This window comes from Myxocyprinus asiaticus, chromosome 33, assembly GCF_019703515.2.
Source record: "Myxocyprinus asiaticus isolate MX2 ecotype Aquarium Trade chromosome 33, UBuf_Myxa_2, whole genome shotgun sequence".
NCBI classification, from domain to species: Eukaryota; Metazoa; Chordata; class Actinopteri; order Cypriniformes; family Catostomidae; genus Myxocyprinus; species Myxocyprinus asiaticus.
The window spans coordinates 36373060-36387381 of NC_059376.1; the positions used below are offsets into that span (position 1 = coordinate 36373060).

At 36.9% G+C, this 14322-nt stretch overlaps 1 protein-coding gene and 1 pseudogene across 1 annotated transcript in view; one reads left to right on the plus strand and one right to left on the minus strand.

Moving 5' to 3' along the window:
• Positions 1-4460, minus strand: part of LOC127423949 (netrin-G2-like) — a 93607-nt gene extending 89147 nt beyond the window's left edge. The window contains exons 1-2 of the mRNA XM_051668666.1: positions 3832-4460; positions 2732-3334 (exon numbers count right to left, since the gene is read on the minus strand). Of these exons, the coding sequence (XP_051524626.1) occupies positions 2732-2968 (237 nt within the window). The 5' untranslated portion in view covers positions 2969-3334; positions 3832-4460. The remainder of the gene's footprint in view (positions 1-2731; positions 3335-3831) is intronic.
• A 2330-nt stretch (positions 4461-6790) lies between these two features.
• The window catches only part of LOC127423952 (mediator of RNA polymerase II transcription subunit 27-like), a 94709-nt pseudogene continuing 87177 nt past the window's right edge, over positions 6791-14322 (plus strand).

Consider the following 14322-nt stretch of genomic DNA (forward strand, 5'->3'; position numbering starts at 1 on the left):
CAAATTATGTTAGAGAATATGGTGTGAAAAGCATTTAAAGTTAAAGTGTGTAATTCTTTCAATGTTCAAACTGTACGTTACAGTTTGTTTTAGCATCTGACAAGCCTAACACAGCAACACTGGCTCAACCAATGGCATGAGTGTGGAGTTGGACTATCTGTTTAAGACCAATGGAAGACTGGGGGAGTGAACAGGAAATGTATTAAAAAAACAATCTTTATTTTTGCAATTCCATTTGGTAACGGCAGTGGTGCAGAAATCACAGAGATCACATCTATATATATTGCATTATTTTTTTATTTGATTTATTTTTTTATTTTTTTTGTGTGGATTTTTTCCCCTTTTTCCTCCCAATTTGGAATGCCCAGTTCCCAATGTGCTTTTAAGTCCCCGTGGTCATGTAGTGATGCGCCTCAATCCGGGTGGCGGAGGACGAATCCCAGTTGCCTCCGCGTCTGAAACCGTCAACCCGTCTTATCACGTGGCTTGTTGAGCGCGTTGCCATGGAGACATAGTGCGTGTGGAGGCTTCACGCCATCCACCACAGCATCCATGCTCAACTCACCAAGCGCCTCACCGAGAATGAACTACATTATAGCGACCACGAGGAGGTTACCCCATGTGACTCTACCCTCCCTAGCAACCGGGCCAATTTGGTTGCTTAGGAGGCCTGGCTGGAGTCACTCAGCACACCCTGGGATTCAAACTAGCGAACTAGCGAACTCCAGGGGTGGTAGCCAGCGTCTTTTACCACTGAGCTACCCAGGCCCCCACATATATTGCATTATTTATATATTGGCCATCAGCCACCCTTCTCTTTAGATATCAGCATAGATATTGACTTTTAAAACCCATAATGGTTGACCACTATTAGTGGTCCCTGAATGTACAGCATGTTAACATCGCTTTTTACAGCGGTATGAACAGCAGTTGCAAATTGCAAACAAAAATATGATCCTTTCCTTTATATAGACTTTGAGGGCCATAAACTTTTTTGACCAGTACTAAAAAGACTTGTGAATCATTATGCCTTTGTAGTACAATTTTTCCTCCCCTGAAAATAATTTTGGGGTCTGAATTCAGAATTCCTTCCCACTGGTTTTCAATGGAAGAGATGCATGGTATATGGTGAGAGAGTGATGTCATAGCATGAGGAGTGCTTGAGCCACCCCCTCGACGGCATCTTGTCTTTTATCCGCACACTCTAAATGTGTGAATTAGCACCCTGTCAGAGGCACCGTTGTGTCTCCGAGCCCCATGCATAGTGATAGTCCAGCTGGACAAATCCTCTATCCGATTATTGTGCAATCAAGCCTTTGACTAAAAGCCCAGAGCATGGGTTAGTTGAATCTTTGATGGAGATTAACTTTGTCTATAATCACAAACCTATTTTCCTACCTCACAAACCTGACATGAGGCTTAATCTACCTAATATTCACCCCACTTTCACTCCACACCGAACATTTGGTTCTACATGTTGCATTAGGTATCATGAACAAACAACGGAAAATAATTTTTGCAGCATTTGTTAATTTAAGTTAATGCTGATGTATAATGTTTATTGTTAGTTCATGTTAGTTTATAATGCATTTGTTAACTAATGTTACCCCATTCAACTTTAATGTTAAAAATGTATATGTACAAATTTACATTAACCAAGATTAATAAATGCTGTAAAAGTATTATTTTATTATTCTATATCATTGACTAATGTTTACTATTGTGTTAAATTTATGTTGAGTACACAAAAATATTGTAAAGTGTTTTCAAGCACTTACTGCATACAAAGAATAATAATATCAAGGTTATTTCCTTAATCTCTTTGTATTCAACTGTCTTGCAGGGTAAGCCAAATATCAAGTCGACCAGTCACCAGATGTGTCCTGGAAAGACAAAGACTCTTTGCAGCTTCACGCTCGGTGCTAAACCTGAGATGATTTTGATAGATAATCCTGTAGTGGCTGCTGTCTCGTGCAAGGAGTGAAACTACACTGCAAAACAGCTTAGGCTTTGTTGACTCTCTGAACAAGCACATTGCTTATGGCCACATGTCACTGATTACTGCGTAATCTATGTATAGACATGTCTGAGTAACCTGGAGACTTTTAGATAGTTTTGCGTCAGATCTTACTGTAATGCAAGATCATTTTCTTTGCTTTCTTTTATCCTTTATTTCCTTATTTTTCGGAAACACAGCCAATTGCTTTTTTAACAGTTCAGGAAAATAGAAAGCTTTATTCTTTATGTGCATCTGATAAAGTGATTGTGCAGTTAAAAATAAACCTCTGTCGTCCCTCTTGTTATCCAATCCTTTGAGCCTTTCTTTCTTCCGTAGAACACATGAGGAGAAATTTTGAAGAATATGGATTCTGCTTTATTTTGTATACAGCCAGTCCCTTACATTTTGCTAACATCTTCTTTTATGTATCACGGAAGAAAGAAAGTCGTTTGGAACAATATGTGGGTGAATAATAATGATAAAATGTTAAATAATGATAAAACTGTCCCTTTAAGTTGCATCCTGAATTGCAAACTTTGCAAAGATTTGAACTTGTTTTGCTGACTTTCTTTTGCTATAACCCTTCTATAGTTACTTTGTCACCATGTCATCTGAAAACTCAGAAAACTATAATTATCATAAATAAACATGATTGGAAACGGATTATTTGCATGGGAATACACAGTGAGCTGCTCCAATAAAACAGTGGAGCCAAAAGTGATATAAACTCACCAATGTACAGAATCTTTCTGGTGGGTTCCCACACGTGATGTCAGGAGGCTCCACTCGAATCTGCATGTACTCCTTCATGGACATGGGTTTGGGTTGGCAAGCGTAATACTCCCATGTTGGTCCATCGTCTGTGCTGACCAGGGACTTACAAATATCATACTGGCCGAGAGTCAGAATAATGCACTGTAAGAGCAGGAGCGCCTGTGAGAGCATGGCACTGGATGGGTCCATGGGCATGAGAGAAAGGCAAGAGGTGCCACAGCTGTTAGGAAAATCAGCATGGAAGTGATTCGGATTGTGAAATTCCAGTATGCATTGTGGTATCGGTTTCTTCCAAAATGGTAATGTCTGATCTTTAATGGACAACGTTATGACTTTGTAAAATGTGTGATTGTTCGCACGGATTTCAGATATGTTGTGACATCTTTCAATTCAAAGTTCCGATTCTATATACGGCAACTGACTTCAACAAGTCCAGGGGTGAATGTCACTTCAGTTCAGAGATGTAAAGTACATTTAGCAGTTTTTGCGCAATCCTGATGTCGGAGTCCAGTCTACGATGCATGTGCGATGGGTTAAGTTGTTTCATTTCTGACCTTTTGCCTAGGAAATAGGACACAAAATATAAATAACAAACAAACAAGCATAGACGAACTTTTAAAGCATTTGAGAGCACTTTTTGCTGTGCGCATTGTGGAGAATGTGAGTTTATGCAGTAGATCGGAAAGTTTCACACTGTGACTTTGCAACGAGAATTCTATATATATATATATATATATATATATAAACGCGTTAAGCAGGACATCAGGACGGGACAATACTGAAAAAAAAATCGAATTTACACAAATTCTATTATGACGTAACATGAAATGCATTAAAGTGTTGAAAGCACTTTTGCAAAACTATCATGAAAATTTAAGAGCATAGACTACAGTTTGAATTTTTCATAAGTTACAGTTGCCCAATTAAAAAAAAAAAAAAAAAAGACAGAGAAAGTTCATCCTCTGATGTGCTTGATCATCATCCGAAAAGTATTAGAAAACAGGATAACCAAAAATATGTTTACACTACTATAAAAGTATACACTTGAGTAAACTTACCCTGGGTCCAGAGAGATCAGCACCTTCGTTGTTCCCAGATGAATGCTTCTCTATAAACTCCTTCTCAGTCAGTTCCCAGCCATATCACTTGAGATAGATGACTGAAACACATGCACACGTTACTCCACTCTGGGAAAAGATCACAGCATACGCTTTCCCCTTCGTGCTTTCCTCGGCTGCCACGTAGTTTGTTGGAAAGCATTCTAGATAGATGCCCTAGATCCAGAATGCTCCGAAGCGAATCATACACTACCTGAAAAACATACATGTAAAGTTTCCGATTCTATCCTTGCCTTAATTTATATCTCTGTCCTGTGCGCTCAAGGACAGACTTCAGAGTACTACACCTCCCATTCCTACCTATCCTCCCTTTCTTATTCCATCCCCCGTCCTGCTTCATTCACTGTGTAGCAATCTATTTTTGCGCACACTTACTATCTTTATATGCATCTTAATATCCGAGTTTCGTTTCCCTTTTGCAAATCCGGAAGAATCCAAAATTATTTTGGATACTGCAAACTACCTGCCTTGTCAAGTACAACTAGTGAGAAACATAAGTTTATCTACGGGCTCGAAGAACAGAACCGTCCCACTAACAGATCAGGTAGTCCGCCCCGCTTAAAGGGACAGATCAGACTTAGAAGATAGCCTACATATGACAGATATTCTCTCCTCTCTAAGCGTAGCGTTTTACATGCGTGACAAGATGTCCTTACCAAATGTACCACTGTAACCGTAGTTTCCGCTAAAATACCATAGTTTTAGTTATTGATAGCCTACTAGGCTACATTCAGCCTCTGTCATTAATAATAATAGACTAATAGTCATAATTATACTACTACTACTACTACTACTAATACTACTAATAATAATAATAATACAACAAAGTAAACGGAAAGAAATATCTAATATTCTGAAGGCTTCTTAGAGGCCTTTCACACTGAAAGCGTTTTTGCATCCCTCCACGCTGTCCCGATTCTATGGGGGTAAACTTAGAGCACCCTCAGTTGCAGACCAGGGCAAACTACTGCCCGCGGGTCGATTTATCGTGAACGTTTTTTATTAGATCTTTCATTTATCTGGCTTTTGGACCTATCTGGCATCCAAAAGCTTTTAATATGCTCAGGGTTGCCAGATAATATATGCAACACCCCAATCAGAGATTTATACTTGCACAAATAGGAAATATTTCGCCTTATGTCATAGTTAATTTATGCAATCTGGCAACCATGCATGCGAGTGCACGCGCTTTCTACAAACAACAACTTAGCCCTGGATAGTGCACAGAGGGGACACAAGAGTAAAACCAAGTGAGAGAGGAATATATTTATTATTTGTGTTATTTGTAAAATGCTGAAGTCCCTCACACCTGTATGCGAATGTTACTCAGGCAGTAATCATTTATCAGTGTCATGCAGCCTGTTTTATTCAGTGGTGTGCTGAATGGGGTGCCAAACAAACCACTGAGGAGACCCACATCATGACCCATGAGCATGTAAACAGGTTGACAATGTTCTGAGAATAAAACAAGTAAACGGGTCCACTTTGTGGCCAACATTAAAATAAGCTTTTAGAATCTTTTCCTAAAATATTTTATTTTACTTTTAAACCAGACTCCTGATATAGAGTGTTAAATTGAATACTAAAGTACCATTGCATTGAAGTATGGTAAAATAATCAATTCATAATTTTATTCAGCCTTTATTCAGTTTTACTAACACATGATAGAAAGTATAGCAGCAAAACTTCAAGCAATCGCAGAATGGTCCCATCAGTCCGTGTACACTTCAGAAAATTGTGCATCATTCATTGAGTGCATGTCTGGGCTTAAAAAATAAAACTAAATAATTGTACCAAAATAACTGCACACCCCTGCTCAATTGAATATGTAAGACTAATACTGTACATTGGCAAGCAGATTTTCTTGAATACCAGCAAACTCACAAAAATCCTTGCATTTTGTGAATGCCCAAAATGCTGCATCAAAACTTATAAATGTGTATGGTTTTGCAAATCAGTATGTCCTAATTTGCAGGTGCAGAATTTTGCTGTCATTTTCGGCGACAGATCATGGGGAAAAAAACCCCCTGAAGCAATAAATGTATTGCACATAAAAAAATAAAAAATAAATAAATAAAAAAACTTTTCTTTACGTTGTTTAAGTAGCATTTAAACATGATTTAATCTATTAAAAAATGTGTAATTATGATACATCTCCTGTTTATACAGAGCACCCTAAGTGATTTTGATCTGGAACCGGGCCTGGCTGTCTCGTTGATTTTGAGTAAAAAAATATAATATAATAACCGTTAACCGGTCTCCAGACACCTACGTTCTCTCTTATTCTTTCCTCTGCTTATAGCTTTTTTAACTTGTTCGCTCTGAACTGCCAAAAAAAATAAAAAATAACAAAATAAAAAAAATCGCCTCTTTTTTATTATTTAATGTTTTATGTATATATATATATATATATATATATATATATATATATATATATATATATATATATATATATATATATATAAATAAAAAAAAGGTCCATGGTGCCGATGTTGCGCGCCAGTACCTTCCCTGCTAGTTAAATCGATACTAGACACTGAGCAATGATGTTTTCCCCTACTGATTGAAATAATAGTTCAGATTAAAGAAAAGACAAAATATTGTATTTTCTGTCCACTTTAAAATCTGAGATGGTTTAAAGATTCAATTTTAGCTAGTTGTGTCACTGTCTTGTTACGTAGGCTAACGCTGTCAAGCTGAATTAAAGAATACAAAATTCGTCGATTTTATTTGTTTGTATCGTGTTTACACTAATGCTGTTTATTGCCTAAAGACAATTACAAAACTGAAATGCTATCTGTGGCGATTGTGGCGTCGCTTCCCCGTCAAAAACTACAAATACCATCATCGCTTCAACATTGATGACGTCATCAGCGTGTTCGCGGTCACTGCAGCAGCTATGAGGGGTGTTATGAATGTTGGAGTGAATTTGGAAGCATTTTCTCAAGCCATTAATGCCATTCAGGCGCTTCGATAGAGTGTCATCAGGGTCTTTGATTCTCTTAAAGACGGGATGAAGAATAAGAAACCCTTGAAGGGCGGGAAAAAGCCTTTATGTCCGAATTCCAAGACAAATTAGTCAGTGAATCGCGATTTAACGTGAGTCTGACAATTCAGTAACCCTTCAGAATGTTAAAATGGTTGTCTTCCGTATAAATACCATGGTTACTGCAGTTATTGTTATTATAATAAACTTGGCACTAGTCACCACTGTCATTAGAAATAAGGTTAGCAAAATTATTTAAAGCTGAAAGCTTATTACAATGTTTCAGGCGATTCAATATTAGGCTAATGTATTTTGCATTGCATAAGTAAAAATAACTATAGTAACTATGATATTATCAGGGTTTTGTAAGGCATGACATGAGTTTCTAGAGCTAAGCTGCATTGTTTAGCCTACATTTTGCTGTCAAGTTGTCCTGAGCCCATTGTCTGCAAGCAGTTTATCTTTGCTCAGTCAACATTCTTGTATAATAAGCACTACAGAATCCTGTTTTGATAGAGCAGCTCTCTATTAAATATTTATCGTGTATTTAACTTTTAGTTTATTTGCAAATCAGTTTTATGGTAGCTACAAATAGAAAGTAACACTACGAATGGATATTATAATTAATATTTACATTGGGCTGAAAAGGTATTTGAAGACTTAAAATATACAAATATTTAATTGCATCAGATAATACAATTTCAAACCAGGTGGCTAGACCTTTTCTCAGAACTAACTTTCAAACTAACTAACTTTTCCTAGTCATTTATTTATATATTTATTTTCCAAAAAGTGGTCTCAAGGTGAGTTTTTAGTGGATGTATGAATCAGTTACCCTCCAGTTCACACTAGGGGTGGGTTAAAATATAGTTTTACAGATTAATCGCAATCTTCATTTGATATCGATATTCTCGATATCGATTCTTAAATCCCAAGATCGATCTTTCACTCAATGCGCAACCCTCTACTATAATGAGAGGAAGTCACTCGCATTTGCAACCAAATTTCGCGCTATGCGACTAAAGTGAATATATTTGGCAACTGACTGGTAAATGTTTACAATTCACTATCCAGTAATTGTGTAGTATAGTGGTGAAGTGTTCAGCAGCGAAATCCTTTCACATTGAATACGATATCTTTTAATACACTTTCTGTTCTTTACAGTCAACTGCACTGGGGGCCAGACGTTTGGAATAATGTACAGATTTTGCTTTTATGGAAAGAAATTTGTACATTTATTCACCAAAGTGGCATTCATCTGATCATAATGTATAGTCAGGACATTAATAATGTGAAAAATTACTATTACAATTTGAAAAAAAAATTCAGAACTTCTTAAACTACTTCAAAGAGTTCTCATCAAAAAATCCTCCACATGCAGCAATGACAGCTTTGCAGATCCTTGGCATTCTGGCTGTCAGTTTGTCCATATACTCAGGTGACAATTCACCCCACACTTCCTGCAGCACTTGCCGTAGATGTGGCTGTCTTGTCGGGCACTTCTCACACACCTTACAGTCTAGCTGATCCCACAAAATTTCAATGGGTTTAGATCCATAATACTCTTTTCCAATTATCTGTTGTCCAATGTCTGTGTTTCTTTGCCCACTCTAACCTTTTCTTTTTGTTTTTCTGTTTCAAAAGTGGCTTTTTCTTTGCTGTTCTTCCCATAAGGCCTGCACCCCTGAGTCTTCTCTTTACTATTGTACATGAAACTGGTGTTGAGCATGTAGAATTCAATGAAGCTGTCAGCTGAGGACATGTGAGGTGACTATTTCTCAGACTAGAGACTCTGATGTACTTATCCTCTTTAGTTGTACATCTGGCCTTCCACATCTCTTTCTCTCCTTGTTAGAGACAGTTGTCCTTTGTCTTTGAAGACTGTAGTGTACACCTTTGAATGAAATCTTCAGTTTTTTGGCAATTTAAAGCATTGTATAGCCTTCATTCCTCAAAACATTGATTGACTGACGAGCTTCTAGAGAAAGCTGTTTACTTTTTTTTTTTTTTTTTTGCCATTTTTGACCTAATATTGACCTTAAGACATGCCAGTCTGTTGCATACTGTGGCAACTCAAAAACAAAGACAATGTTAAGCTTCATTTAACGACCCAAATAGCTTTCAACTGTATTTGATATAATGGCAAGTGATTTTCTAGTACCAAATTAGCAATTTTGCATGATTACTCGAGGATAAGGTGTTGGAGTGATGGCTGCTGGAAATGGGGCCTGTCTAGATTTGATAAAAAATGACTTTTTTCAAATAGTAATGGTGCTGTTTTTTACATCAGTAATGTCCTGACTATACTTTGTGATCAGTTGAATGCCACTTTGGTGAATTAAAGTACCAATTTCCTTCTGAAACAGCAAAATCTGTACATTATTCTAAACTTTAGCCCCCAGTGTACAAAATACTTTTTATTCTAATCATGCATCGCACAGATGAAGTAAAGCCATTGGAGTCCTCTCTAGTTAACATGCGCTCATTTAAAGGCGCTGTTTAAATAAATGCTGTTTTTTGTTAAAGAGACAGTACCGATTTTAACACGTTCAACATATCAATGTAAATACTTGTAAATAGTACAAATTATGCAATTTAACAATAAATATGTAACAAAAATAATATATGAAATATAATATCTTATTGATTGATTGAATACATTTATTTGATGAAAAAGTAATAAAATATAATTAGTAAAATTAATATTTTCCTAATGAACCTAGTTAAAAGGTCCCCTGTATAATTAACAGCATTAGCTGGGAGATAATTTATTTTATATGTAAGCAAAAGACAGGACATGTTTTGTTAATGTTTGACAGCTAGAAAGAATCCAAGTATTTGTTGTCATAATTTTGAACAATATATTGTTTTGTAATTTGAAACTGAACAAACTTCTTTTTTTAATGTTCAGCTTGAAAAGTGTGCTTTCTTTAAAATAATTACTACTGAAGTTGATTGGATATTTTGTTATAATGCACAGACATTTACTGTATACATTTGTACTGTAGACTCAAATCTCTAAATACTTTTTGGTGCCACTGTACATCAGTTTACAGAAGCAAAGTGTGATATTTGTTGTATGGTGTGTGTGTGTGTGTGTGTGTGTGTGTGTGTGTGTGTGTGTGTGTGTGTGTGTGTGTGTTTGTGTGTGTGTCTAACTATGAAGAACATCACCCTTACAAGCATGTCTCTTGTTTCTTTCTCCATTTCTACAGTGAATTGGTGTGTCTGAGCACTTTGGTTGGCAGGCCGTCAGAGAGTCACCCTTTACACAACAGTGGACTGCTCAGTTTAGACCCAGCGCAGGACAAAACCCCTTTGTACAGCCAGCTGCTCCAGGCATACAAATGGTCCAATAAAGTAAGTTATCAGCATTTTACTGGTTTACCTTCTAGAGAGTCTTGCAAGAATGAAATGAATAGTATTTTTGTGGAGGTGATAAATGGCCTCAATATGTCACTCCAGAAGTTCCATAAGAAGACGTAGGTGTAGTTCCTGACGTGTAAACTAATAGTTAATAGCTGGCCTCTATGGGTGCTGTGCAGTAGTTAGATTAACGTGTGTTATTATGTGACGTAGCAGTTACTATAAATGTTGTGTATTTCAGCATGATTGGAACGTGGTATTGACTAATCAGCAGTATAATTCCAGAAGCTTGTCATTAAATGAGTGTTTCTACAGGGGGCCTGGTTAGCTCAGTGGTAAAATACGCTAGCTACCATCCCTGGAGTTCGCTAGTTCGAATCCCAGGGCGTGTTGAGTGACTCCAGCCAGGTCTCCTAAGCAACCAAATTGGCCCTGTTGCTAGGGAGGGTAGAGTCACATGGGGTAACCTCCTCGTGGTCGCTATAATGTGGTTTGTTCTCGGTGGGGCGCATGGTGAATTGAGCGTGGTTGCCGCGGTGGATGGCGTGAAGCCTCCACACGCGCTATGTCTCCGTGGCAACGCGCTCAACAAGCCACGTGATAAGATGCGCGGGTTGACTGTCTCAGACGCGGAGGCAACTGGGATTCGTCCTCCGCCACCCGGACTGAGGCGAATCACTATGCAACCACGAGGACTTAGAGTGCATCGGGAATTGGGCATTCCAAATTGGGAGAAAAAGGAAAAAAAATTAGTGTTTCTACTACTATATAGAATGTCAAGGAATTGGTAATGCAGGTGCTTTATCATCAGTTGTTTAGATGTAGGGCTGCACAATTAATAAAAAAACTAATGCCGATTAGGACAAGAGTGAGTTTCGGTAATCAAGAGGGCTAGTACAAAAGCCATTTAACTTGCTGTGGTGGAAAAGGACTCTCTCTAGTTATGTAGTGTACTTTACATGTCTTTTTTTCTACTTGTCCATGTCTACTGAAAAAGACATTACTTTTTTTTTCAAACATAAGGAAGTAAAATGAAATTACATATCGGTGCATCCCTAGTGGCTACAGCTAGGGTTAGTTATCAATTCATACATTTAAGATGAGCATGAATAAGACTTACATCATCATGAGTGCATTGATTATGACAAAAATCATAATTGTCGATTATTGTCCTTGATATTGTAATCATGATTATTAATGATAATTATTTGATGAAATTACTGTGACATCACAAAGTAGGAAACTGCTTCCGGGTTCTTGAGAACAGCAGGTTATGGGCTGCGCTGCAGTTTCTTTTAAGCATTTACATACTATAATAATGTTTGTTAATGTTACTAAAGGTTATTATAAAGGTATATCTATGGTTCAAAGTGAAGAAATATATGTAGGTTCTTTTTGAACTATTGATAAAACCATTTTTAATTTCAGTCAATATGCCTGTGTGTCGTGTATCATGTTGATGTATTCACATCCACACACATTTAACACACTTCCAAAGCCTGAAAAACATAGCATAAAAATAAAAAAACGAAAATCAGACATGCAATATGTGTCTTTCCTGCTTAAATTATTGGCCCACATAGAGTAAATTATAATATTTGACATGTTCAATAGTTAAATTGAACAGCCGATTTAGATTGAAGTTACTTACTGCATTTATAATCCCGTGTTGTGATCTTGTTCACATAAGATCATCGTTAGATCATATTTGGCCTCAAATCTGTCACAGTGGTTGTACTTTGGACTAAGATCAGCCGGTTTGCGAGTTTGCGTGATTCGGTAAAATTTCAGTCTACCAACAGCAGTTGTGGGTCAAATAGTCATTTATTTGAGCAGACACGATAACAAAGATGGTCTGTGAAATATGACTTTAAAGACATTTTCTATGTCCAAAACATCCAAAACAAGCTGACTTCAAAACAAGCCACTTTATAGCTGTTTAATACATAAATACAACTGTTATTCTTTTTTAATAAATTGTACACAAAAATCGAGCAACACACAGCTTGGCCATTGTCGTTTCATTGCTCAATGCACACGTCTGGGATTGGTTAGAAAATTAACTGCTGTAAAAACACATTCTAAATAGAAACCATTAACGCATCAGGAGTAGACTTAAATTTAATAATCATCAGTTTTCACGATTACATAATCGTGACAGCTGTAAACGTAATCGCCATTAGTTTTTTGATTAATTGTGCAGCCCTAGTGCAGAGTGAGACATAGAATCAAATACCATGTTGTAACAGTGAAATCCTACACCACGACTTCTAATAATACTATTACATTATAATCAAGAGGAAATAGGTCTACAGTTTGATGATCTAATTCCCTATAGTAGTCTGAGAGAGGCATTACACTCTCAGTCTGCCGACTTAGGAAATGAAGTTCTTGCACTACAAAAAAAATTTGACTTTTCATTTTGTTTTCCTGTGAAAATCTCTAAACTAGTGGTCGACCAATAGTGGATTTTGCCAATACCGATAACTAAGGTGATGGAAAAGGCCGATAACCATTGAACTGTTAGTTTTTTTTAAAACGATTTATTGAATGTTAAAAGATTTTATTGGCCTTTTCTTGCTATGACACACAAACATGAAGGCAGCAAAAGTCCAGAAAGAAAAATGTAAGAGTTGGTGCATAGTATAGGTCTTTAACTATAATCAAGCCCAAAACACACAAGGAACTCTTATTTTGAAATGACAGAGACTTGGCTCCATTACAATGCTTTATAACTAAGTATTTACCAAATTAAGCTTTTTATAGCCTAAATATCCACCAGATGAATGACTTTGTGTATGTATATACTGTATTTGACCAGATTAAGTTTAATGAGGAATAAGGTTTATTATTATCCACAAGATATGAAGTTGGAGAGTAACACAATGTATGTGCAGACTTGGCACGTTTCTGTAAAGTCGCATTGTTCTTTGCATGTTGCTTGATGTTCACTCATAATATTAGTATAGTTTTGTGCACAAAAACAGACATATATTTGTAAATCATGATAATTTTCCACCCTCATTCTGACCCTCTGTCACAAATGCTCGGTTTTTGTGCTGCTTCTCCTTTAAGACTTGACAATAAACGTCCACTGTTCTGATTGGCTCTCTGCTCTTGGCAGACCTCTCTCCTTGACATCTCACGGCTCACCACTGCAAGGCTGGACTACGGAAGTGATAAGGTGTAAAGTAAGTGTTGATGTATTGTTGTGGAGGCAGTCAGATGAAAATATCTACCATAGTGTGACATCATAATGCGGAGGAAGTAGAGTACGAGTCGTTTTGGCAGCTTGGTTTCAACAAATGCTCTTTTTGCCGTGAGGAGAAAGTATTGAGTTTTGAAACTTACAGTGTGTTTTTTTAGTACAATGACCACTTATATGTCAAAAGATCAAGGAAAATTTTACTTCTCATGTCATGACCCCTTTAAAAAACATTTGACAATGGCATAAAAAATAAACTTAATTCCAGATGTATTCTCTAAAAAAGTCTTAGTAACTTGTTTGAAGGATGCTTACTGAAATGCAAGTCAAAAATACTGCTTAAGAAAATGATTTTTTTGCAGTGTACTTTTACTCAGTAAATCTTGCCTTTGTTCCCAAAAAGGCATTTCAAATTACATTCTCTTTGAATCTGCCAAACACAAAGTCCTTGAGAGAATCCTCTTAATAGAACGCACACAGCGTCTTGCCCGAGGAGCTCACACTTGAGATTCAATAGATGTAGGTGTTCTCACAGCAGAACCAACATTTGCTCAATATCCATTACGGCTGAGTGCTTTGACTTCTTTTGATCTGGAGTAGGTCTTGTGTCCTAAGTGGTATTGAACAAGATTTGCTATTCTTACAGTACATGCAATTTCGCAAGATGCCTGCGCTCTGGTCTTGCGTTCTTTGATGCTTTGCTCTTTGGTCATGCAAGTGGCATTATGATAGATCAGGATTTGAATGGGAAACTGAGTCTTTTATTCTGTTTTTTGGCAAAATGACACAGCCGTGACATTTGACAAAGCTGTGGTTCATTTATTTCTTATTTTGTTTATTCTGAAGTATTGCAATTAAGTGTTGGATGGTTTAA